Source organism: Mus caroli, unplaced genomic scaffold (assembly GCF_978045245.1).
Source record: "Mus caroli unplaced genomic scaffold, Mus_caroli_1 scaffold_10, whole genome shotgun sequence".
NCBI classification, from domain to species: domain Eukaryota; kingdom Metazoa; phylum Chordata; class Mammalia; order Rodentia; family Muridae; genus Mus; species Mus caroli.
The window spans coordinates 39,258,441-39,284,543 of record NW_028227265.1 but is presented as its reverse complement, the minus strand read 5'-3'; the positions used below and the strand labels follow the sequence as shown (position 1 = coordinate 39,284,543).

The following is a 26,103-nucleotide window of genomic DNA, read 5'->3' as shown; positions in this document are numbered from 1 at the left end:
CCGGCTCCTCTAATGCTCCATTCATGCATAGCAAAACACCATCTGGTCCTATTTTGCCTCCAGCAATCACAGCTGACCAAAAACGATAATAACAGCTGTTGCAAAACAAAAGCCAAACAAAGAGGGTGGGTGAGGGGGAGGAAAGGTTAGATTGAAGTCCAGAGCTGAAAATGCTCTGTGAAGTGAGAGCGGGGAAGAGACCATTCAGACGTCTGGAGCCCGCTGAGTGGACAGCGGAGGACTCCTACTTAAACTTGAGATATTAATCCATCTGTCTTGAAAGCCTTCAGACTGCTGTCAGGTGGTAATATATTGCAGAAATTATGCTCATGAAGGCATTTAAGTTTCTGTTCTTTGAGTCAGGAACTAATGACCCCGTGTCAGCTGAAAATGAAAAAGTCCTTATGCTCTTTCATCAGACGGCTATACAGGTGAACACAGAAAGGTTAGCTGGAATAATAAAATAATGTCCCCACAGCAGGGGAGAGACTAGGTGTGTGTGATGGAGACGGGGTGTGAGGAGAGAAAGTGTCTCAATGTCTGTGGAACAATTTAAGGGTATACTCCATCAGTTACCGTGTTTCTCCCACAAGTTTTCTTTACCCAGACTTATATCTGACCTCCTAGAGAATGAGTACTGAAAACCTTACTTCAATTCAGAGATAGAAACCACTCACTCATATAAATGGTGAATCTTGATTAAAACAACTTGGTAACAAGAGTGGGGTACTCATTACAGAATTCAAATCTTTTATTGTTTTAAATATACGGCTTTGCCTGGTGATTAATTTTTCTAATTGTAGAAATTATCTTATTCTTCCCCTGGAATTGACCAGAAGTAGCTTTATATAATTTGATAAAATGTGATAAAAATCTAAGATTAAAAAAAGGAAACAGCCCTCCTGTAATGGCTACAGCAACAGCAGCCTGTAACTGCAAACAGTTGCAAACAGACTTCACTTGCAATTAAGTCTCATCACTAGTGACATTTTTTCCCCAGCAATACTTCATGGGTTTTCAAAATGACAATTACAGAACTAAGACACAATTACTGTCACATGTAGTTTAGCAATTAATGTTGAAGACATTTGTCTAAAGGTCCCACAACAGAATATCAAATGGTTCTTATTGCTATGTAATGCTGGTTTCTATTCACAAAGACCCTTTGAGCGCTGGCTTCGCTCCTGATGGGTCTGCTGCAGGCAGATCACTGCTTTGGGGAGCACAATTGGCCCCTTGTAGATGTGGTTAGGCATCTTTCTAAGACTGTTTGAACACTGATACCTGTCAACTAATACATCTTATGAAAAGCTTCAGTTTAGACATAAATTTCTCTACAGCAAGAAACCTATAAATTTATAATTAGAATCCCTCGCTGTTCAATATTTGTACATAATACAGAGTATGAGAGGATTATGAAATATTGAAAGCAAAATTCATTATTCATAACCCACAACATACAGTAAATATTCTTTGAAGTATGACAACTTTGAGGAATCCATATTCCATTATTTTTGGACGTCCTGCACACAGTAGCAATGGACGCTGCCATGCTCGCCGCCTTCTTTTCAGATTAGGATTCTGGTCAGGCTTGACGCTTGCTGTTTTTAATTTTCATTTTATCATAAGCAGTTTAAGACTGTTGCCAGTGGTAATTTGCAATTTTTATCAAGACCTCTTCATTACAGCTTCTGACAGGACAGATGCTGTAATTAATCATGCAAGACAACTGGGGATCATGGTCATGCAGCTCTCAAAGAGAAGCCACCACAGAGCAGACAAGAAGGGGGGGAAATGGGCACCGAAATTCTGATTTGGGCCTCAAAATCAGGGTTCACCATTTATTTTAATAGCTGAACAGAAAACAACTGCTTTTAGCTTTACATAAGTATATCTGTAGCTTATCTGTATTTTATTTGTAAATTATCTGTATCAAATTTATATCTTAACAAAAAGGTAATTACAAAAAAATTTTCCCATCTTTTTTTTTTTTTTCTGGGCCCAGGGATTTGGCTGTAGAATCCAAATTCTTGGTCATGAAAACTGTGCTTCCAGATGAAAATGGAGGACACTGCTCGGGCCAGGCAGGGCTGGTCAAGTGTCATGTTCCCCAACTTAACGTAGTCAAGGGACCAAAAATAAAATTTGACATTCCATTTTATTTGAAAAGTGAACAGTGTCCTTGCGGTTGCATCAAAATACAGTCCACAGATTTTACTGAAATGTGTTTATTCTATAGCAAGATAAAAGCATTTTTGTTTTAGTTAAGCAAAATACAAACAACGTAATTGCTGCTATCATAACTCATAAAAAAAGTATAAAACCGCGTAAAAACACAATAAGCAAGGTAGCAATGAATGGTTCATGTCACCAGTGTTTACGTTAAAGCCTCGTTTAGGAAAACTTTACAACACATGATATGAAAACTTACAACTTGGAAAGAAAATATTTACATTGACTATCAGATGTAGTGTGCCTTTTAAATATTCAATATTCTACCGGTATTACATCATAATAAAAACTCTTGCTTTTTCTTTTTTTTAAATCTTAACTTTTGTAATAACTGTTTTCATTTAAGTGCATTTCCCTTTTAAAAATACAGTGTTTTTATTTTCCCAAACTCGTCACTCAAAACACGTAATATAGTATTCACATTTCTTCTAATTGGAATAAACATAATGGGCTAACTGTGGCCATAGATATTGTCACAACATATACCGTGGTTTGATTCGGAGAAGTCATGGATACAAAGTAGAAGTAAGTAAATCAATAATTGAATCTAATCACTTGCAATTTTTTTTTTTCTGGAGAGATTTAGAAAAAAAATAAGAGCTTTGGCAAAAGTCTGTGATTTACATTATTTTTTTTTCATGACACAAAAATGCCATCAACTATTCACATCATACAAATGTTTGTATGAAACTGGATCTTCATATTTCAGGTAGTTACAACTGTGCTTTGTACTTAGTTATTTATTTTAGGGTTTCAGAAGTTCAAATAGCCTGGAAGTGTGGTTCACTCACTTCTGGAGAAATAAGGCCATCTTTTTTTTTTTTCTATGACTCGGAAAGGCCAGTTTACAGTCATCAGCATGTCCCAGGATTCATTAAAAGGGTTGATTCACATATTGTAGGTTTAGCCTGAATAAATAAAAAAGGCAGCACATGACAGAGCGCAGCTTCCTTGTTTCAAAACAAAGTGATGTATAGTCGGCTAAAAGATGCTTCCCAGCTACACTGCAGTTCTTATTGCCTATCTAATAGACACTTGAGAGGATCTCTTGATCTGTTACACATTCTTGCATAACCAGAGTCAACTTGCAAGTTCCAGTCCATGCGCCTTCCCTCCTACGCCTCACTCAGATCCGTGTGCCTCTTGCACCTTAGAAAATACTGACCTGCGGTAACACTTGAGTCTGAGTCTGCGACTGGATTTGAGGCTGGTGCTGCTGAGAGGCTGGCTGGGGGCTGCCAATGGCGGGGATGGGGGACGTGATCTGTGAGGTGACAGGCGAGTGCTGCCGGGGAGAAGGCTGAGACTGGTGCTGCATGTGCTGCAGTTGCTGCAGTTGGAGGTGCTGCTGCAGCTGCTGCTGCAGCTGCTGTTGGCTGAGCTGCTGCTGGAGATGCTGCTGTTGCTGCTGCTGCAGGTGCTGTTGCATGTGATGCTGAAAATGCTGCTGCTGCATCTGCTGCTGGATCTGCTGATGCATTTGGTGCTGCTGTAACTGCTGCTGCTGCATCTGCTGCATCTGCTGCTGCTGCTGCTGTTGCTGCTGCAGCTGCATCTGATGCTGCTGGGTTTGCACCGAAGGGCTCACCTGGGTGGAGGTTGCTGAACCAACCATGGTCGTCCCCATGGAACTTATCAGTGGAGCCCCAATGTTCGAGGGCATGTTGGCTGCAATGGTGACTGATGTGACGATCTGGCTCATGGGTAGTCTCATGGTTAAGGGTTTGGGGGCAATCGACCTAGGGAGTGACTGCGGAAGAGTCTGAGGTGAGGCTGGGACTGTCCCATGTTGAGACAGTGATGTGTTCAGGAGGAGGGAGGATGTCAGGTTGGTTGATGCCAGAGTCTGCTGGACAGAACGGATGGTCTGGGCTTCTGCAGATTCAGCAGCAGCCTGCACGTAGAGGGATAAAATTCCAGAATGTTACAGTCTATAAACTATAAAATGACTCAAAAACTATCCACCGACATTCATGCTTCCCCATCTCCAAGGCCTTTGCCATAGGACTGTCGAAACACTTCCTGAAGGTGGAGTCAAATCTGCTCTACTCCATTGGGGGTCTGGTGGGTGAGAAGCCTTTGCTTGGTCCTTGCGATGAGATGACAGTCAAGCTGTCCCAGCTCCATGCTGATGCCCTCTGGGATGGTATACCACCCTTCCACTCACTCTCACTATCTAGAGCCATCACAGAAAGATAGAGCCAGGGTCCTGCCTCACTTAGCAGCCAGCCCACTTACCACCCTTCCACTCACTCTTGCTATCTAGAGTCATCACAGAAAGATAGAGCCAGGGCCCTGCCTCACTCAGCAGCCAGCCCACTGTCCGAATCCCACTGCAATGTGGGACTCCTCAATCAGACAGTAGAGCAGGGCTCCATCTGAAGGGCCAGCCAGCGACCTGCCTCTCTGTGATCAAGCTTCTCTCTGTATGTCTCTGGAGTTTGTGATTGGTTGTTACACAGCATTAACTGGGATCAAACATCACTCACATACATTGTAAAACAACAATTCTTCACTCTAACCACTCCAACCTCCCTTGTGAAGCAACACATACTGAGAGACGGTGGTTTACAGCTCTATCTATGCACATCTCCAGATCTTTGAGCATGTCTATTCATTTATCTCTTCTCTTCTGTTACATGGCAGGATGTGGTACTGAGTTTGTAGAGAAGCTACGATATGAAGATTCATTCAGGCACTGTGCATTCAGATCTGTCTCTGGTTCTTGGGGAGTACTTTGGAATTAACAAGTGATGCCACCAGAAACCTGAACCACTAGAAAATGTCAAAACTTCATTTGCCTAACTACCTCAGTGACCACTCAAATAGAAGAAAACTAACTACATTCTTCAAAGACACCAAAATGGAAGCAACTCAGGACTTCAGAAGTCTCGGGTTTAACAACCATTTTCAAGGCCCCTAGACTTTATTAATGAAGTCACAGATGAAGAGAGAATTAAAACATCATACAATGCGATAACTCGTTAAACAGTATTGATAGATCTATTCCATTCTGTCCCCAAACACAAGTCTGCAAAATAATAATAATAATAATAATAATTTCTTTTACACATGCAAATGTGGTTGGAATGTTTCACCTTAATGAAACTTTCACCCTTTATTTTTCATAAAAGCATTTTTCCCACTTTGTTGACTTGACTGTTTTTGGTGGTGCTGGTAGAACCCAGGGTTCTCTGCATGCTAGACAAGCACAACTACCACTGAGCTATCTTCCCATCCTTCAGGGTTCTTTTTTGTCAGCAAAAAAGTAGGGGTCAGCAAAGAAGACCATAGCTCAATCAAGTATCTTGAGTTGAGACATCTTTAGTGATTTTAAATATTCACTTCTGCATTTTTGTGACTCGAATTTATACAATTCTGCTACTGAAGGGAACTTGAAAATGACCTCATATAGAGTCACCCAGTGTTGCTGGTGGCTCTGGTCACACACACCTTTGTTAAGCACCACTCTTGTAGGGCAGCACTCTCTTGTATAAAAATCCAATGTGTCTGGATGTTACTGTGGGGTCCTATTCTAAAGACTTATGGTAGACAATGCTATAAGTGTGCAAAATTATGCTTGGAAATTGTTAGAAGACTCATAAAATAGAATATAACTTCATGTACTCTTTTTAAAAAATTACCAGGTTAGTTTTAAGGAAGAAACTATAATGAAAACTGTTGGCACTGGCCAATAGTACCTGAGGGCTTTAAGGTGGCATTTCACAGGTAAATGAAGCTGGGTTGGTGACTGTAGAGGTACCTACCAGATTTACTCACTGAAAATCTAATTGTAAACCTCTGTTAACTTCTCTGGGGATTTAAATTCAGAGGACAGTAGAGTTACAGCTTTGGGTGGGAGTTCTGGGCTCTGCACACAGAGACACACATTATCTGAAGTATGATTCAAATCTATGGCTCTTCTCTTTCACTGTGGCCCTCACAGTTGAAGACTAAGATCTTCTGCCTCCAAAGTCCCATTGACCAGATTCTTCATTTACATGCCTCCTTATCATGAAGACAAGTTTAGGAATTTTCAATTGATCATCTTTTTAACTTGTGGACTACCATGCAGAGCCGTTATTCAGAAGAGTGGAAAGTAGCCACTCTGTACCATTGGATCCTGACTCCTGTGAATTCTGGGTCCTGGCTGAAATTCTTCTGAACTTGTGCCTCAACCATGACTGTAGTCTCTCCCAACTATCTACAAAGAAATCCAAGTGCATATTTGGAAATAGTTTGGGATCCTGACTCCAGTCACAATATTTTAAATTATCCATTCTAAGTCAAGCACAGACTGGAAGGTCTTAGTTGTGGCTGTTATTTCCCTTTGAGATAGTGGCACTTGGTTTAAATTCATATGTGGTCAACTGCTGACACCGTCACACACAGAGGTTACCTACATTTGCCTCTGGGAAAACCAAAGGCAAACTGGTCCACCTGAGAAGCATATACTGCAACTCTACCTACTGTTGCCAACCTATTAATCAACTACACGTCTAGGTGGTTTACCCATAGTCCACACAACCTGCTTTCCATCCACTGCCCAACTGAGTCCAGACTTGATGTATTTTCCAGTACGCATCTTCCAGAATTTCAGAAGAAAGGTTTTGCTATTGACCTGATAAATGTTATTTCTCTCTAATAAGGTGGGAAGTATTCTGACAACTGTCAAGGCCAGGCGGCCCTCTGTTGATCTGATGCAGTACAGCTGCCTGTGGTGTCTCATCGTACAAAGAAGAAACAACTCAGGTGCAAGAGAAGAAAGAGAGAAAGGCCTTTCAATGCGACTTTGAGGCCTTATGTACTTGAGATAATGACGATAAAATAGAATCGACTTCCCAGAAAAGATGAGTCTGGGACAAAAAGCTGCTTGACCAAGCCATTCACCCCAAAGCCAGTACAAATGCCAGAAAACAAAACTCCTCAGTAACTAAATGGTACAATAACAGTGTAAGACTGTATGTCTGGTGGTGGAACTCAGGGGTAGAGTATTGGCTTAGTATGTGTGAGGCTTTGGTTTAATCCCTAGGACTGCTGGTAGACAGTCAGTCAGTCAGACAGACAGACAGGGAGAGAGGGAACACATTTCTTTTGGATTGATGTTGTAATGATCTAGAGCAGTGCTACTAAGATATTAATGCCTTCTAGAACACATCACCACTGTACATTCTATGTATAATGCATATATACTTTGTGTCTTAGTACTTGGAACATGATTTCATTTTAAATAATCATGAGGCTTATTTATTTATATGATGAGGAACAACTGGACAAAAATGCACCACTGTCGATTACAATAATGTAACTACCAGAGAACTTATGGTATGTTCAAAAATTCCTGACCCGCACACCTCCAGTTTCAAACTGAGGACATTAACCCAGATCCAACTTCTCACCGAGGGACAGAACAACAGGCTACTTGAAATGTATCTATATGGCTATAAACACAGAGAGAACAGCAAGTTCGTTAGCAGTGATTCAGCCTCAGCAGCTGCCAGGAGCCCCTAGTGTTCACACTGTCAGGTAGGTAGTGTCTAACGGAAAGCTCTCGGAGAGACACACTAGAGCTTCCCATGCACAAGGACCGTGCCCACACTTCAGCAGGCTTACCTTGGAAACGAGGCTAGCCCGGTAGGCAGCCAGGGCCTTCAAGTATTCTTTCTTGGCAGCTTCTGTTTTCCTTTTATATACCTATTAAAATAAGACCACAATTAGCACCACCCTCGGGCTATAAATTCTTAGCTATAAACCTGCTGCACAAATTAGGTCACATAAACAGAGCTCACCTAAAAAGCTCATCTCCCAGCTTTGATTTTCAAGGGCTACACACACACACACACACACACACACACACACACACACACAAAGGGAGAATGATCTCAGGTTGTCACCGAAGGCCTCTTGCTAGACAGCCAGCAAGCACTGAGTACCAGCTGTCTGCAAATGGCTTAAATTCTAATAAGGACAAGGTTTCTCCATCAGTGTCAACTTTCCCTTACATGTCCTCCTACCCTACACCAAAGCAGAGCTCTGAAGTCAAACTACAGGGGCTGAAGAGATGATGGCTCAGCGGGTAAAGGTGTTGGCTACTGTTCCTGAGTACCAGAGCCCAATCTCTGGATCCCACAACAAACACATAATTTTTTTTTAAACTCGACAAAAGAGAAAAGATAGAAGCCTCTCAATCTCGGGCTTCTCTTGGAGGAAAAGGAGAAGCAGAAATCATAAATAATAAAAGACTGGAGAGTGCCATACTGAGATCAAGGGCTTACATAAGGACTGGTGCATTACATAGGATCTGGCCTCCATTTTTCTTAAAGAGTCTAATGGCTGGCTGTTAGAACAAAGTAAACCTCTCCCTCTTCAGAATCTGTTAAGTCTGTGGCAGTACTTTCCTAGCTCCTTAGAGTTCCATTTGGGAACAGAAGTCAGTGTCGGGTGTATGGTAATAAGCTTCGTGGAAAGCCAACAGGCACATTCAATAGTTGCACCATTCCATTGAACAAACCGAGGGACTGAGTTCATGATGTGCATTCTGCATGCCCCCCTTCTGAAGCCACCATTCTGTTTCATCATGGATAGGGGTCTGTTCTCCCATAGATATATAAAACTCCCGTTGAAGGTAATTGGAGTTTTATGCAAGCAGGGAGAACCAACCCCAAAGGACCCCCACTCTTCTCTTCATTTGTGCTGAGGAGTTGAAGAGGGAGCAGGCCCCTGAGGAAGTATCTCCCACCAGCATGGCGAATCTCTGAATACCTCTCACACTACCTAGCTTTCAAATGAACTTGGAATAAAATTTCAAATGCCCAGTGACAATAATGAGACACGCAGAGGCAGCTTCAAAGTTTGGAAACGCACCAGGATAGCGCAAGAGTTCAGAAAGATGATCAATGGAAAAGCAAGCAGGACGGACCTAATCCCTTTGTAGGGTCCTTTCTGAACAAAGGGTGAAAATTCCACATTATTTAAAATGAAAAGATTATCATCAAAAGTTTATGCTTGCAGGCTGCTGGCCGGATTTCTCCCAAGTCTCCTGTGAATGGATTCGGAACATGTACCCTTGAGTTGACTAAAAAATCGATACAAGTAGAGTTGTTTGGATTTACTCGTGTGTGTGCGTGTTAATTCCATAGCTTAGACGGGATTTCTTAAGAAGCAATCATAGTAGAGGTAAGGAATATTCTGGTAGCTTTTTAAATGACGCCCATGGCAGAGGCTTGTCCTACCTGCTTTTGCTCCTCCCCAAGGCTGTCCCACATCGACGCCACGATTTTCGAGACCTCTCCGAAGGTCGCGTTGGGGTTCTGACCCTTAATTGCAGCCTGTGTATCTCTGAAAAACAGGGCATATGCTGACACTGGCTTCTGAGGCTCGTTGGGATCTTTCTTTTTCTTTTTCTTTGGAGTCTTGGGCTTCTTGCCAGAATCCGGGGCTGTTCTTTTCTCTCCAATGGCCTGCAAAGCAGGAAGAAAATTCACTGCCTAGAATGAACTTGCAGAAAATGCAGCAAGACCTACCCCAAGCCACAGTTGCTCTTTGAAGGTTTTTGTTCAGCATCGTCAACAGATGAATTAGCAGCAAAAGCGGGGGAGGGGCTCGCTTGCTCAGAGTTAACTGGACAGCAGAGATTAGCATTTAGAACACTGATTAATGAGACCAGGAAGTAGCTTCAATATATTCGCAACATATGCTTTCCATGGCAATTATGAGTAATGAAAGCCTGAACACTCTGTACCAGGCCACGCTATCTATGCTACACACACACACACACACACACACACACACACACACACACACACACACTACACACACGAGAGCAAGACAGTTCACAGTGAGGTGGTTTAGGAGGAAAACCTAATAACATTTTGGATGTAGATCATATTAGCATATTTTAAACAAGGCCCCCTGCCATAGCTACATGCCATCTGTATGACTGGTCAGAATTGATTTTTGTGTGGCTGATTTTTTTTCCTCTTTTACAAGAAGGTTGCTGTGCTAATGAGCCTCTGGAAGTGCAAATAGAAATTAGCTGTAATCACTACACTTGCACAATAAAGGAAAGGTCATCTTTATTTTCTAAAATAATAACTTTCTAAAGGACACGATAACGAGAAATATAAAAATGTCAAAACCACTTTAACTAGAGATAGAAAAGAAATGAATACTCATCGTAACATTAATAGCCTGTAAAAGAACACAAGTTGCTACTTAAAACCACCAAGACTAACAGGAAAGCTAAGAGAAAGCTATTCATTATACAAGGTAAGTAACCCTGAATGCACAGCACTGCACAGAGACAGGTTCAAAGTGCAGACTCTCCAGTCATACATATGTAATAGGTAGAGATCCAAATCTATACACAGCCAAGCTTCCTATTCACGTGCTGCCGTTGCCTGCTATTTATTAACTGGTTTATTTTTATTTTATATGTATGCGTATTTTGCCTGCATGTATGTTTTTACACCACATGTATGCACTGCACATGGAACTCAGAAGAGTGCATTGGATCCTCTGGAACTGAAGTTACAGAAGATTATGAGCAGCCATGTGGGTGCTGGGAACCAAACCTCAGTCCTCTGCAAGACCAGCAAGTGCTCCTGACAGGTCTTCTCTATAGACTTCATCTCCTGAGCGTTACTGGCGATATCATAGAAATACCCATACAAGAGGGAAGGCAAATGACTCACCACCTCTGCATTCTCTGACCTAGGTTACAGTGCAAGTACATTGAAGATTTTTTTTCTGGTCTGTGGTTATCTTTATCAAGAATCCCCCAGTGTTTGAGAACATATCGCTTTAAAAGCCAGATTTGGACCTGATGAACAATTATTGATTCAAATTTGGATCAATTTGGATTTTTATGAACCTGAACCTTAATTCAAATATTACTGGAGTTTTAAAACTTTCTAAATGGGCAGAAATTCGAATTTAATTCAATTGCTAAAAATTCTTAGGGAGGAACACCCTTTCCTGGAGAACACTACATACTTCAATCTTTGACAAGCACTGGATGCCTTCGAGTTTGTACTGTTTGGAGTGGCAGCCACATCTACAAAGCATACAAATGGACTTCCCTTCCCTTCCTTCTCAAAGACCAGACTTTAGAACTCACATAGTTAATTTGGTAATTCTGTAGACCGCATAGCCTTCTGTTTTCCCCATTTTTCAGAGAAAGCATGACTTTTTAAATTCTACCCAATGCCTGGAACCTGGGTGGGGAAGCAGACCCCTCTCGGGAAGATACCTAACAGAAGCCAGGTTTTCTTTCTAAAGCTATAGTCATGTGTTCCCAAGTTCTGAGGCCTCTCTTGGCAAAAGGCAATTTGTCCCGATCAAAATTATTTTTTAAGACTTAACTAGAAATGAAGAGTCCCACAGTTTCAACAGATCAGAATACATTCTCTAAAACAAACAAAACAACTACAACATGTTTTCTAGCTGACTCCAAAGTGTTGAGAATTCGAGAAAAGTTCCTTTGCTGAAAGGAGGTATATAAAGATCATTTTAATCTTCCTTTATCAGATAATTGGCTCTAAAGGTAACAAATTGGTCTTCACATAAACTTAAACCCTCTGTTAAAATGGAATAACGCAGCGTGGGGTCATCTGGACAGTTTCTGTCTGACAGGGGACCTGAGTGCATGAAAGTTGAGGGAAGGATTGCAGCTGGATATAAAAAGGTATAGTTGGCTAAGCAGACACAGCCTGCACAATATTGTGCTTCTCTCTCTCTCTCTCTCTCTCTCTCTCTCTCTCTCTCTCTCTCTCTCTCTCTCTCTCTCTGTGCATTGCACGCAGAAGAAATGCTCCCTACCACTTAGCACCATGGCAGCTTCTTAAAAATGTTTGTACCAATAAAACCAAGAAAACTGACAAGCACAGAACAGGTCAAAACTGCACCATCAGTAGAAGCATAATGAGTAACTGTGCACCATCACAACATTCATTTTCATTAAGGTTGTCCATTTGGCCATTCAGGAAAGTCACATCTGCAATCTATGTTCATGCAAAAGTACATTCTGAATTTGCAAAAGCAAAGGCACATAATAATTCAAACCCACCAAGTGACCATCATTGCCATAGAGCCCTATTGAAGTGCGGTCACCCAACAAGACAGGTGAAACTTGCTCATATCAACAACAGAACAAGAGCCTTTAGAATTTCTCAAGCGTCTAGAATATTTGGAAACAGAGTATAGGCCCTTCCATTTGCAGAGTGGGACAGTTAAGTCAAAAAAGACTTAGTGGGTGTGCCTAAGGTCTTCCAGCTCATAGAAACCCAATCTCTCACCCTAGTCTTTTGTTCCATTACTCATTCACTAAAAATTGTGTTTGAACAAAAGAAATAAAAACTTAAATCATCATCAACTGAAAAGTCTCTCCCAATCCATGAAGAAAGGAAGGCGATCCTACAAATGCCAACTCTAGCGTGAGCAGGGACTGACCTAGCCATCAGCTCAGCTCTGTACTAAGCCATGGATAACTTACTCTGTTTGCATCATCAGCATCCTCTTCGTTGATAGAGCTGGAAGGGGAGGGAGTGGCTGATTTGCTTGCTGGAGGTGAAGGAGATGTGTGGGACACATTGGCTCCTCCCAAATTCAAGCCCAGCTGTGCACTGAGCTGAGACTGGTTGATGGTGGTCAGCTGGGCAGGAGGCATGATCCCAGATCGAGCACCATCCGTCATATGGACAATTGACCTCATGACCAAAGAGGGATCCTGGCGGTACTGTGACACTTGTGTGTGGCTCTGATCCTACAAAGACAAGAGTGAGAGAGAAAGGGATTTAGTTTCCCAAATGCCGACAAACTTGCAAGATCAGCAACCCTGTAGATGGGTCAGACCCATCTGCAGCTTTGCTGAGTCATTTAGATGCAAACCACAAAGATGGAAGACCAGGGTACAAAATGCAAAGATGCAAACCAGCTGTCTTGCTATAGGATAGTTCTTGGATGACTTCTGTACAAAGACAACTGGCCAAAAGAGACTACCCTTTAGGGGTTCTCCAATGAGTCTATGTCCTCCTCATACCCAGCACTGGTTCCGTGACCCACAGTGTGAGAGGAGGGTCCATCCTCTGTTGAACCCTTATGGAAAGGCACATTCCCAGCAGAGAGTGATCAAAGAGACACGGATCTGAGCTTTCCCAGAGAAGAATGTTTGCCATGTAGTCCAATGTTAAGCATGGTCATCGTAATTCTGAATATCCACCCCAAGGGCATCTGGAGGTCATTCAGTGTCTTGGCTCCCACACCAGTGCTTTCAATTAAACCCCTTTGTTTTCATTTTCTTTTGCTGAGCCCACCGTGATTTAATGTCATAATACTTCTAAAAATATTCCAGAATAGCAGGTGGGGATTTCCCCATCAGCATTATTTCTGTGAAAATTATTTCTCTGACTTCATAAGTAGCCTTCCCTCTTTGGGAGGCCTGTGAAGCTGTTAAGGCTATTGCTGCCTCTTTCTCTTTGCTTCCCTTTTAAAGACCAAAGAAGGCAAAGTAAAGGCATGCCTTTCCAGACACTTCTTGAGGCTTGTCCTTTGGATTAAGTGTGATTTTACTAAAATCTAATTCTTTTGACCCCCAATAACCTAGAATCTCATTTTCATACCAAGTTAAGGATACTTTACTGTTCTTCTCTGAAGTCTTTCTGGTAAGGCTTTTTTGTTTGCTTGTTTGTTTAAAAAACAAGCAGAAGGTTATAAAAAAACTACATTGAATATTTGGTTTCTCAATTACATATTTCCCCTGTTACTAAACAAGAAGCTATGTCGAAGAATAGTGGCTGCATAAACGATGACCTCAGCAGACTACAAAGCGTTGCCAAGCTTTTAAGATCAGCAAGTTAGATGGGTGTATACTGATCTATGGCTGGGTTTCTCAATCTTGACTCGACAGAAGGCTGGACCAGGTAACTGGAGGTGTGGACTGGGTCCTCTGGATGCTGTGGAAATACCACAGCATCCTCAGCTGCCACCCACTAGATCTGAGCAGCTTCCCTCCCCTCTAGAAATGGTTTCTGGGGACAAAAATCACTTCCACATGGGGACTACTAAGCCAGAGTGACATCCAAGATGGGAGAAGGTAAACTGTAGAACAAAGTCCATTTTTATCTTTTAAAAAGTGACTCCACCATCAGTGATCGTCACATCATAAGACATGGGATTAGAACAGTGAGAAGGTTCAAACTTCTTCAAAGAAGCATACACTAAATGAATAGCTATAAAATTAAACAGACAAACAGAACATGTGAGAACTAATTCTGGACTCAGAAATAAAAAAGAAGGTAACACAAAATGGTTAAATCAAAGTAACCTCTGGATTTAATTTGTTTGTTTGTTTGTTTGTTTGTTTGTTTAGTTTGAAACCAGGCCTCATGTAGCCCAGGCTGGCCTTACATTCACTACATAGCCAAGGCTGACCCTGGACTCTTGATTTTGTTTGAAAGCGAGTCTCATGCAGTCAAGGCTCACCTCAAAATCACTCTGTAGCCAACGCTAGTCTTTTTGACGTAAGTCTTCAAAGTGATGGGGTGACAGGACATCTCTCTCCCTCACAAGCCCCAAGCTACTGTCCAGTCTTTCCTGTTCTTCTGAGGTCCCAGCATCATCCACTTATGTGTACTTCTAATGATAGGGACCTCACACATACATCTTTTCTGGAACACTTCCGAAATCTTTTCAGACTTGCCTCTGGAAGTTTGAAAGTTGTTCTCAAGCAACTTTGGGAGTGCAGTTCAATACACTGGGTTCTGATTGAGCACTAATGTCTTAGTTAACTGGCATAGTCATGTGAACTCATAGTAACTAAGTCTGGCTTATGCTGCTTTATCCTCCACAGAGGAGACACTCGGTTCTCATTGTTCCAGTGCTGTGAAGATCAGCCCAGATAGATACTTATTGAGCAGCCCCCCAACACAGCATTTTTGATGGCTTATCAGCAAAGTGATGACTAAGAACCAAGCCCTCCTGGCAGAGGCCACCTGTCACTCACACCTTTATTGCAGAGCTGGCTGCTGGGGCTCACCTGTTGGGGGGCTGAAAAGGAACCTTCCCTAGGTATTTTCTGGGTACCAGGATCTGGGCTAAACTCAGCATATGTTTCCTAACTTCACCCTTAGGACTACTGGTTATTGGTACTATTATACTATCGACACTATTACTGTATCAATCCTTAGATAGACATGAGTGAGTCCCTGGGCCTCGAGTCACTAGCTGGTGACTCTTACTCAATAGCAAAATGGTTCTCTAATGAGCCATGGTGCCCAAAGGATACAGGGTAGCAGCAGAAAGAGAAGAATGGGCCCTGGGCTCTCCACCCCCACCGTCCATTTTAACAAAATCATCTTCATACCCATTTGTTTTCTAAACTGAGTTCTCTCATAATTCATTTAAAAGAGACAGTGTTCTTTTGAAATTGGGGAGTTATTGGTGGGGAAGCCAAGGCTTTGCCAAAATATTAATAACCCAAGAAGTTATTGGCCCGTTTTTTTTTATTTCCCATAGGACAAAATAACAAGAATGCCCTATAATATATTCAAGAAAATTTCAAATCACACTACCTACTCATCAGGATGTGTGAACATTCCTTATGGCCCACAGTCACCCTACCACAGCTTCCTACATTGGAGGACTGTGGTATAAGAAGGTTAGTGCTCAGAGTGCTATAGACTACACTCTACAGTCTATGCTATATATAAGCGCGCACACACACACTATAATGTGTATAGTATAGAGTGTACATACTATACAATCTATAGTATAGACTCTATAGAATAGAGGTTTAAGCTCCAGTAGGGCCACCAATTATTAACAGCTGCTCTGAAGAACTTGAGCATCAACAGCTCCAGTCACTTTCTATTTAAAAAGTAATCTTTAAGAGATGTCTAAGCTGGGATGTAGCTCAGTACAAGAGTGCTTGTCTACCACACGTGAGGTTCTGTTTCCAATCCCTAATACTGCAAAACAAATTTACCCTAGGGCTTCCTATTTTTTAAAAAAAAGTTCGTTCTTAGGCACTTAATTCTCAGTCTTTTAAGACTCAGTCTTTGGAAACTGGAAAATCTTTCAGATAGTGAACAGAAGTAAGGATGGCTCAGCACATTTACTGCAGCAAAGCACAGGGCAGAAGAATTTCTATGTACTCCTCCAAAACAGCTCATAGCTTTTCCCAATAGGAACGAGATAGTAAGGAAAGATATAACCCCAAACAGAGCCCAAAGAAATATAGTATGTTTTTATAAATCAACTCTTCCCTATAAAATTAGGTCTTGAAAGACTTGTCAGTGGTCAACTTATACAAGCAAAATAATTACCAAATTTTAAGAGACTGCTATGAGCAACAAGGTTTGAATGCCAGTAACCTTTGCAACACTTATTTGTTTATTTATTTGTCTGTTTCATTTTATCTTGTGGTTCTAACTTCAGACCTAGGAGCTCATTCACACTGGATAAGGGCCCCAGGAGCAAGCCATAGGTAGTCTTCATTCAGCACTTGAGAAAAACTCATGATCCAAGTCAAGGGAGTTGCATGTGCAAGTTGAAGAAGACAGCACAGAGCATGCTCACATGTGCTTAGGGCAGGGTTACAGAGAGAAACAGAACAGGGGTGGACAGATGGCAATGGCCCAGAGTGGACATGGTCAGGAGATGGCAGGACACTTCCCTGACAAAGCCCCCCCCCCCAGAGCTAAGGTACAAAAGGAGGCAGACATCAATAGCCAGGAAAAGGAGCAGCTCACACCCACCAGAGGTGACCTGTGGAGGTGCAGGGAACAGAGCAGGATACTGCACTACACAGCAGACTGGATGCTCCCAACAGAGGGCCAGGAGCAGCAGGGTCCCTAGGCTGCAGGACAGATAATGGCTAGAGAGTGATGGATCTGACAGACTGGTCCGGGACATCTGGATGGCAGCATACAAGGATGCTACTGGTTGTTCAATGGATGTTCAATAGAGTGTCTTCTACCTAGTGGGATTATTCATTCAGATAAATAAGAACTGGGCACTCCTCCTAGGCAGTCCACCTAAGTCAATTTGAGACATTCAGTATACATGACTAGGTGAATCCCTCAGTCTGTGTTTGAAGACAACTCAAGGATTAACATTCAGCTGTAGAAAGTCTCCTCATGATCTGCTATCATAGGAAAGTACTGTGAACTACTTTCTGGCCAGGAAATAACACAATATCTACACACCTCCCAACAACAGGTCACTGCTTTAGAGTAGCTTCTCCCTGTACCTGGTCAAAGGGCCTCTTCATTTTTTAAACAGGAATCCAGGCAATGACCATTTCTGACAGTAGTCCTGGGATTTCCTAAATTTCCTGAAACCCTGCCTATTTTTAAATAGTGTACAGTTTTTAAGACTTATTTTTACTATTTAAATTGCGTGTGTGTGCATATGTGTGTTTAGATATGCACACGTGAGTGCAGGTACCTGGGGAAAGCCAGAAGAGGGCACTGGGTCCCAGGGAGCTGGAGTTACAGGTTTTTTGTGAGTCATCCAGTATGAGTGTTGAGATGCAAATTCTAGTCCTTTACAAGAGTAGTAGACTGAGCCATCTCTCCTGACTCCAAATCAAACTGTTAAAATGTGGATAATTTATATTAGTAAAGAAATATCTCATCACTAAAATAAGGAAAGGCTAAGCAGACTGTCTGGTGCTGAGGCAAACACGGGATAACTACCAAAAGGAAGAAGTCACAATGTGTGTCTATGCACCCTGGGACCTGCCTAAATTAATAGCTCCGGTCTGCTTCCCTTATTACAGGCAAGGGTAAGGGTAACAGAAACATTACCCCCCCCCCCCCGACAAAAGGTTCCCCTTGATTTACCAACTCTGAAAGACAACTGAGAAAACCTCCCTGACTATGTAAGTCCCCACTACAGAACTGTAATTGCAAATCACATATAGGACTAGGGTGGTCTGGGGGGAGGGTCAGACAGGCACAGTGTGCTCTCATTTCCCGAGCAAGGAAAACTCAAATCACGTTCATATTTAAATCTTCTTCACACGTTCATTAAAGTATTGAGCCGCGACTTACAGTGGTATAGAAAGAAATATCTCCCCTAGTGTTTTTCCCAAGTGTAAGCTCTATGCTTCTGCATTTTGAAACTTAAAATATTACATATTATTTTTTTATTTTAAATCCATATACATCCAATAAATGGTGCTTCCTTCCATCTGGGTTGATCTCATCATAAAAGGCATTTTAAGTTTCATATGCAAATGCACTTATGTGCCTTTTATCTGCATTGTCAAGTCAATGCAGCATCAGGTTTTCACACTGGAGGACAGCATCCAATTAAGAAGCAAATAACCCGAATATGAGACAGTGTGACTAAATAGATTTCCACTGAACCAGTTCTTAATCAATATTTCCTCAGAACTGGAATAATTAAACAATTACTTGTAATAAACATTATATTGTATTAAAAAATACCAGGGTAACTACAAATATGGAATAAATATAGGACAGCAATTTTATGCTCAATTATTTAGTCATGTCCTATAGCAATGTTAAAATTTTATTTATAAATTAATAACAATCAAGCAAACCTTGATGCTTAGCCAGTAATATCTCTAACCTCACAGACCGTGACACCAATGCCAATAAGCAAGCCAATGAGAATTACACCCCTGTTCTATTACTTTTATTTTTAGGATTTTTTCCTATGTTGTATGTTTGTGTGTGGTGCAGAGCATAGGCACATGAGTGTAGGTGCCTATGGAGGCAGAGGCAGCCAATCCCCTGGAGTTGGAATTACAGGTGCTTGTGAGCCACCCAATGTGGGCATGGGGGGAAAGGAGGCAAACTTGAATCTTCCACAAGAGAAGCCTAAGATCTTGTCAGCTGCATCATCTTTCAAGCTGCCATCCCGCCAACTCACCTTCCAGAATATCTACACCGCTACGTTTCACTCTACCATTACGCTCAGCCTTACGACCTCACGCACTCACGACCTCACACACGCACAACTTCAAGTTTATGACTTGCCCACACCTAAGTTTTATACACCACAGTCTAGTTTTATTTGTTTCTTAGGAAAATATACATTTCAATTGTTTCTTATCCAATACCCCCGGGGAAGGTCACTCCCTCTCCTAACAGTGAAGATACTCTGTTTTAGCAGACTCAGCACCATGCTTAGTCCCTTTAATCCTATATGAAGTTTTTCAGGAGGAATTCCAGTTTCCCATCTGTTTATATACTAAGTTACCTTCCCTTCCATTAAGTGTAGTGGTCAAGAACGCCTTGTAGTGAATGAGTGCTCTTACACTGCCCATTCACTCATATACTGGACAGATGAAACAGCTCTAGCCCCAAGGCTGGCCCACAGATGCCAAGAAGCAGCAGCAGGTGAGGTCGCTGCCCTTCTGGAGATTCTACTCTGGAGGAAGTTAGGGTGGAGGTAGGGTACTGTTAATCCCACAAAGGCCACCTACAGCAAGAGGGCAGGTAACAGGAAGGATCTGGGGTAACCACACAAAGTGGCTTTTGCCTCTAGCACATACCATGTCATCCTGTCAGGTTGTATTCAGGAATCTGAGCGCTGTAAAATGGTGCCTCTGTAGTCCCCCATCACTGCTGGGGTCTGGAAAACTCAACTACCCATGATACCAGCTACCAAGAAGAGACGTGGGAATAAACTGACCATGTCACTGTTGAAGAATAGTGACCCCCTTAACACCGACAAATCAAGTGAGCTGCTGAGTACAGCTCTGCCTAACAGCTAATTGTGTTTATTAGTTCAGAGTGTATGCCTGCTTTTATAGATAACGCTGGCTCTAACCTTAAAGGCAGCGCCTCACCCATGTGATGAGGGTCAGAGATATTTACAGGCCGAGCAGAGAGAATATTTTAAACCCTGGATGGTTCGAGGCTCTCTGCTCCACTGCAAAAGGTGAGCAGTACAGCATCTGGGCCTGGCTTGGCGTGTCTGGCAGCCAGTCCAGCACAGAGTAGGACCTACATGAAAGGAATCTTCAGTGCTGGACAGCTTTAAGCCCTCAGACTGCAAGTGTTGATATTCCATGGAGGAGGCACTGGTTATCAAAAACAAAAACAAAACAACAATCACAAAACACCGTGTTCTAAGCAGTCTATGTTGGGTCTTGTAGCACTTAGTAGGTGCTCTGTAAGATTTTGCTAGCAGTTAATGGACTTCAATTTCATAATTCGGATTTTTTTTTGTATTGTTGTTGCATTGTCCACCAAAAGTGAGGGGTTTGCTCCTTTTTCATTGTTAACTAACAATGAAAATGGATTTTGACAGCAACTCAACTTAAAATACACTGGCATAGCAATCATTCAATCTGTATGAGAACTCGCCAGTCCCCAATGGCTGAGCGGTAACCATCCTACAGAATTCAGCTGCACAGCCTCTGTTGACAACGGCAATGAACATGTTCATAATAATAATAAGGGCTTGTTTTAATAGAACGTTCCACACATTAAACACATTAATGACCCATGAAATAACTGTTTTATCTGTAGCACATTAAGCGACATTACTAAAAACAATGTATTAATTGGTAGTGGGCTATTTCTTTGAATGTAAGGTTTTGGTTTTTTTTTAAGATAGCGAGAAAATCATTTCATAACTTAATCAAAATTAGAAATTAGAACCATGGCAATTGTGTGAAAAAGAAACGTGTAAAATACACTTGGTAATTTTAGACATGTCATTTTGATAAACTCTCACTTTTCTGATCGCAAATGATATCTACCAGCATTGCATGCTAAGCATGTTATTAGCATGTAAAAGACTCCTACTCTGCTGCCCGATTCCCTCCACAGCCTTTGCTCTCTCACCTGAGCAGATCCCAGATACTTCACACTCAAATGCGCTCCCGCCACCTCCTCCCTTTTCAATTTTCAACCACTCCCTTTGATGTGCTACAAGCATCCACCCGACATTTTCTACACACACAAGTTATCACAATTAAATCCAATGCAACATCAAACAGAGTGCGCAGGCCCTCTACACGGGAACATAATGTCGGCAGAAAATGTGTGTGAATTATCAGTGTGTTTTATAAATTCTCTTTGGGGGGGGAGCATACAAAATATCAAACTAGAGACAATTATTTCACTGTCTGTTTCTTTGATATCAAAGAGAATTTTGAAACTCATCAAAGCTAACCTCCTGTTATGTACAACAGGCTGAGCTAGGAAGAATGTTAACAAGTTCAATTTTCATTCAATCAGCAGCACTGCTCTCTGAAATGTTTCATTGCAGGAAAGAAATAAAAATAATCTATATGGTAATTATGAGAATGAATCCCCCAGTAACTTTCAGCTACATGAAAGGTCAGTTCTATTCAAGATATTTTATCAGTCCCCTGCACATACTCCTGTCCTGTCATTTTAAATCTGAACAGCATTTTATTTTCCCATTTACAGCTACCTGCAGAATTAAGTACTTAAGCCAAATAAGAAAAAAAAAGAGAAAGAAAGAAAGAAAGAAAAAAAAGAAAGAAATGTTGAATGCTGGCAAAGGCTATAATAGCATAGAGATAAATCGTTCATCTGCTTTCTCTCAAGCCTCTGGGGCTGCAGATTTTTCTTCTCCTGGTGCACTGTGGGTATTCAAAACTTGTTCAACATGATTTCATTTCATTTCAGGCACTGCCTGAGAAAACTAAATTACAGAATCAATCATACAGAAGGTCAGAGTGAGACTTCATTACAAGTATTGCATGCTTGCATGAATATCTTTCATTTATGACTGACCCAATATGTCACAATAGCTGTCTAGTAAAAATAATCCACTTTCTGAAATTGATGTACTACTGATGTCGGTGCTACTCAGCAGGCCGGGCAGATTATAGAGAGGTGTTAAAAAAAAAAAAAGAAACCTTTGGAGCTCACATTGTAGGTTTTCAGAATTGCAATCTTTTGTAGATTAAAATAATTTCTAGATGATCAGCTAAACTGACAATAATGCTTAGAGGTAACAAATTTTTAAGTAAAAATCTACTGTTGATTTCAACCTGCCAACCACATCTTGTTTTAAAACCTCCCCGCCCACCCCAAGCAAATCAAGGTTGCTCTTTGAAGCCACAAATGCACAGAGACCTTTGGTTTTTTTCAGCAACTCTCTTTTGAATACCAGAGGGGTATTTGCATTTTCTGAACTGTGAATGCGAATCATTGGGCTCTTTTTAATCTCTCCTCTTTTGCTTCTGCATTCTGTTTTTCAAATGTAACGGCATAAATTTAAGGAAGGTAAACAAGCTCTGCTTGTTGTATGTCATGATGCAGCTAATGAGTCCTCTGACAAACTGTCAGTCTTGCTAAAGCAACACCGACGGATGGAGCTCTAAGGAAAAGCTGGTCCGACATGACATAAACAAACGGGGCCTTTCTTCTTATATGATAGGCTTAATTCACCACAGCAATCCCTCACAGCCAGCCATATTCATTTGGATAATAAAACTTGTATAAGGTATGAAATAGTCCACGTGCCCTAGGACACTGTGTGCATGATGTACACGTATTATTTATTATTCCTGTGCTGACCTTCCTACAGGAAATCTCAGGGGAGGCTTCTGCTGAGTATTATGATGTAGCCAGCACCTCGGTACCCAGAGGGAGATAGAGAGGAACCTTGACATAACCCATTTTTAACCATGCCTCTGGCGATTCTGAATTCAAGTTTACAGGTGAACATGTCAGGAGTCCGCAGAACAAAGCCAACGACACATTGTATTCATCATAATTCTGTCCTGGTACATTTTATTTTTCTCCACATTTGTGATTTAAAACCCCATGACATTTTTCAAGGTGAAATTCGACTAGAATTTCCAACAAGATTGGTTTGCTTCCAGCCAAAATAAATAGCATTCGGGTTGAGCAGAACTTCAGACCTGTAGCCGTAACCATGATGCGGTCCCCGTAAACACAGAGCCTGCACTTAAAGTACATATACTTAAAAAAAAATCAATGGAATAATTGAACTGCTTTACTGATTAGCCATACATTAGAAAAGAAGCATTAAAAATTGAGTCCTCGCTTCCAACGCCAGCCCGGGAAAGCATTGTCTTTAAGTGTATGTGAATATCATAATTATTTTATGATTCCATCTTTAGTTCTTTCCAATATAGTAAATTCAATTGACCATGAAATGAAATTTCATAGTCAAAATGCCTCCTTTACACTTTTTTATAGCAGCAATAACAGTTTTATAGCTTTGAGGCAAGGTAATTCATCAGATGTTTAATTTAAAGGCAGATTCTTATATTACTAATAAATATTTACCAATTTAATAAAGTACACATTTTAGCATATATTATATGGTCTTTTAAGTATTTCTGCAACTTGAATGAGCCTGGCTGAGCATCTATAAATATGGCCAGCTCTAGAAAACTCCCTTGCTGACTAAATACCCTTTTTATCTTTATTATTTCCCAAGTATATTACAAGCTAGACTGTAGAGGAAGGCAGAACCCCCCTTTCCAGTGTCAAAGGAAGAAAACTGTCTGAAAGTCCACAGGAAACAATTATTTGTGATGTCAGGGAACATTTATGAATACTTAATGACTACTTCCTGCCTGCTCACTGCATTCTTCTCTGACCAAAAAAAAAAAAAAAGTAAAAATAAAAACCCTCACGTTCAGCTCAAACACAAAAGATCACAGGCAAAGAAAATTATGTTGCCGCAATCCTATTTGGGGAAGTAATCTTATATTTCAGAAAGCACACTGAATCTTTGCACTGTTAATCCACTACATATTTTGCAATCGTGCGTTGTTATCTGGGGAATTAAAAATAAAACCAATAAACATCACTGGCATGGTCCTAATGCGCAGAGAAATATGTAAACAAGCAATAGGATTTGTTTTTGTTATACCAACACATCTGTCTCATTTTATCAGGGTTTAAAAAGAGAGAGAGCCCTATAAACTATTAATCTCATTTTAAGATGCCTGGTTAGTGCTTCACCTCCACAGACACAAATACATTATATACTGTGCTAGAAAAAAAGACACAATCCCAGCAGAAGAGTTTAAAATACTTAAACAGATTTACTCTGCTGATTGCTGACTATAATTGCACACTAAGAAAAATAGAAATAAAATTATCGCATTAGCAATCTTTGCTCTCTAGAGTGCCTTATTTGAGGTTTGTAACAATAAATAACACAATTAGGTATATTTCACACAATAACACAGGCCATTTTTTCCCTGCTGGTTATAATCAGATCCACCCCTATTCTGCCGTATCATATCACAGTTTGATATTTGATTGGACATGAGAACAAACCATGTACCATGCACATTATGCTCTAATTCAACGAGTTCAAAAGACCTGGGCACCTAAGACGGGCTTCCATGTTCAAAGGCTTGCCTGAGTAAGTTCTCACTTCACGCACACCTCCACATTAAAACAAAGGCCAGGGAAGCCCTGCTGCCTTCAAAGTAGTAAGTAAGCTGCCTTCCTAAAGTTCATTTCATATTGGAAGACTCTTGTTGGTCATCCTCTGTGGCTGTCAATCACCCAACACCGGATATCAGTCTAGTATTACCTATGGTTAGAGGGCAATCAGTATTAACTCAGTGGCCACCAGCCCATCAGACAGGGACATTTCTGAACAGAGCCTCACAGATCCTTACCACGAAGACAAATGACAAATCGTAGTCACAGGTAATAAATGGAGAGCTTACCATGTGCAGCCCATTGCTATGAAGCACACCATCTTGCTCCACCAGATTTCTTGAGATTGTGATGGAAGGGAGATCCAGGCTTTGAGGGGGAAACTGGGGTGTGAACTCAGTTCCCTGGGAAGGCAATGGATCGCTGAGAGTCTGAAAGGGTAGCAGTACATCAGGCATGCCCAGGGTGGGGTCTGACTCTGGAGGAGGCGTGATCGGTGGAATTTCAAACTCTTCGTCCCCAAGGCTTGGCGTGTGGAATGTCTGCTGAAAGGGAACAAAATACAGACCCCCTCACAGTCAGTTCCTGGATTTTATCCCTCCTTAGAGGAAACAAGAAAGACTATGTATCTAGGCCAAATATTTATTTCTCAACATGAAAACATCTTAAACACAGATTTCCATATATAAAGTTTTGCTGATCATTCTGATTAAAGATTTAAGTCTCATTATCATATGGTTTTAATGGAGTATCAGTATTAACAGTGCTTTAATGCGTACTTAATTAGCAACATCTGTCTTTGTTGTTAGTTGGAGCATCGGCAACATTAAATTTGGCTATATAACAAATTGCCACTTTATTGATATGTTAGTGAAACAGCTCAAATCGCGTATGCGATCCACATGCTTCATAAAATGCTGACAATTTTGGGGCGAGCATGCACGCACACATAGACACACAGACACACAGACACACACACACCGTTAACCCAGAAGTGAACATTACAGGTGTTTACTTTCTGCCAAAACCTATAAAACAAGTAATATTAAATTTGTGGTTTGGTTTTTAAATGTTTCTTTATTGGCATATTCCCAAGTGTAATGAATGCTCCTATGGAAATTGTTACTGTGCCGTGCAACATTTTCTGTAAGGCTTATTGCAGTTCATATTAAAAGACTTTATTGAAACTATAAGGAAAATTGGTTGTTGTTTTTTTTTAACATGAACATTTCCATATGTATTTATCATTATCAGAACATCATCTAGCAGGCTTCTAAATACTATCCAGAGAGCACAAAGCCATACTGAAATAGCTATACCAAGAACATGGATGCCACCTAGACACCTCACTAGACAAATGTTACATCTTAAAACTTAAGTAAATCTTAGAGTACTGTTATCCATGAATGCTACTGATGTTCTTCAGGCTGTGTTTTAAAGTAGGGTCAGTGAAGACTATCAAGGCTGCCTTCCATTTCAGTTA

General features: G+C 41.2%; 1 protein-coding gene across 2 annotated transcripts in view; it reads right to left on the bottom strand.

The window, feature by feature from the left end:
• Positions 1 to 1,561: 1,561 nt before the first annotated feature.
• The window catches only part of Tox3 (TOX high mobility group box family member 3), a 100,144-nt gene continuing 75,602 nt past the window's right edge, over positions 1,562 to 26,103 (bottom strand). Inside the window, exons 3-7 of one of the 2 annotated variants that reach the window (XM_021170666.2) lie at positions 24,911 to 25,165; positions 12,725 to 12,994; positions 9,465 to 9,692; positions 7,846 to 7,926; positions 1,562 to 4,126 (exon numbers count right to left, since the gene is read on the bottom strand). In XM_021170666.2, coding sequence (XP_021026325.1) covers positions 3,383 to 4,126; positions 7,846 to 7,926; positions 9,465 to 9,692; positions 12,725 to 12,994; positions 24,911 to 25,165 — 1,578 coding nt within the window. In that variant the 3' untranslated portion in view covers positions 1,562 to 3,382. The remainder of the gene's footprint in view (positions 4,127 to 7,845; positions 7,927 to 9,464; positions 9,693 to 12,724; positions 12,995 to 24,910; positions 25,166 to 26,103) is intronic. The other variant, XM_021170667.3, reaches the window with a different exon arrangement.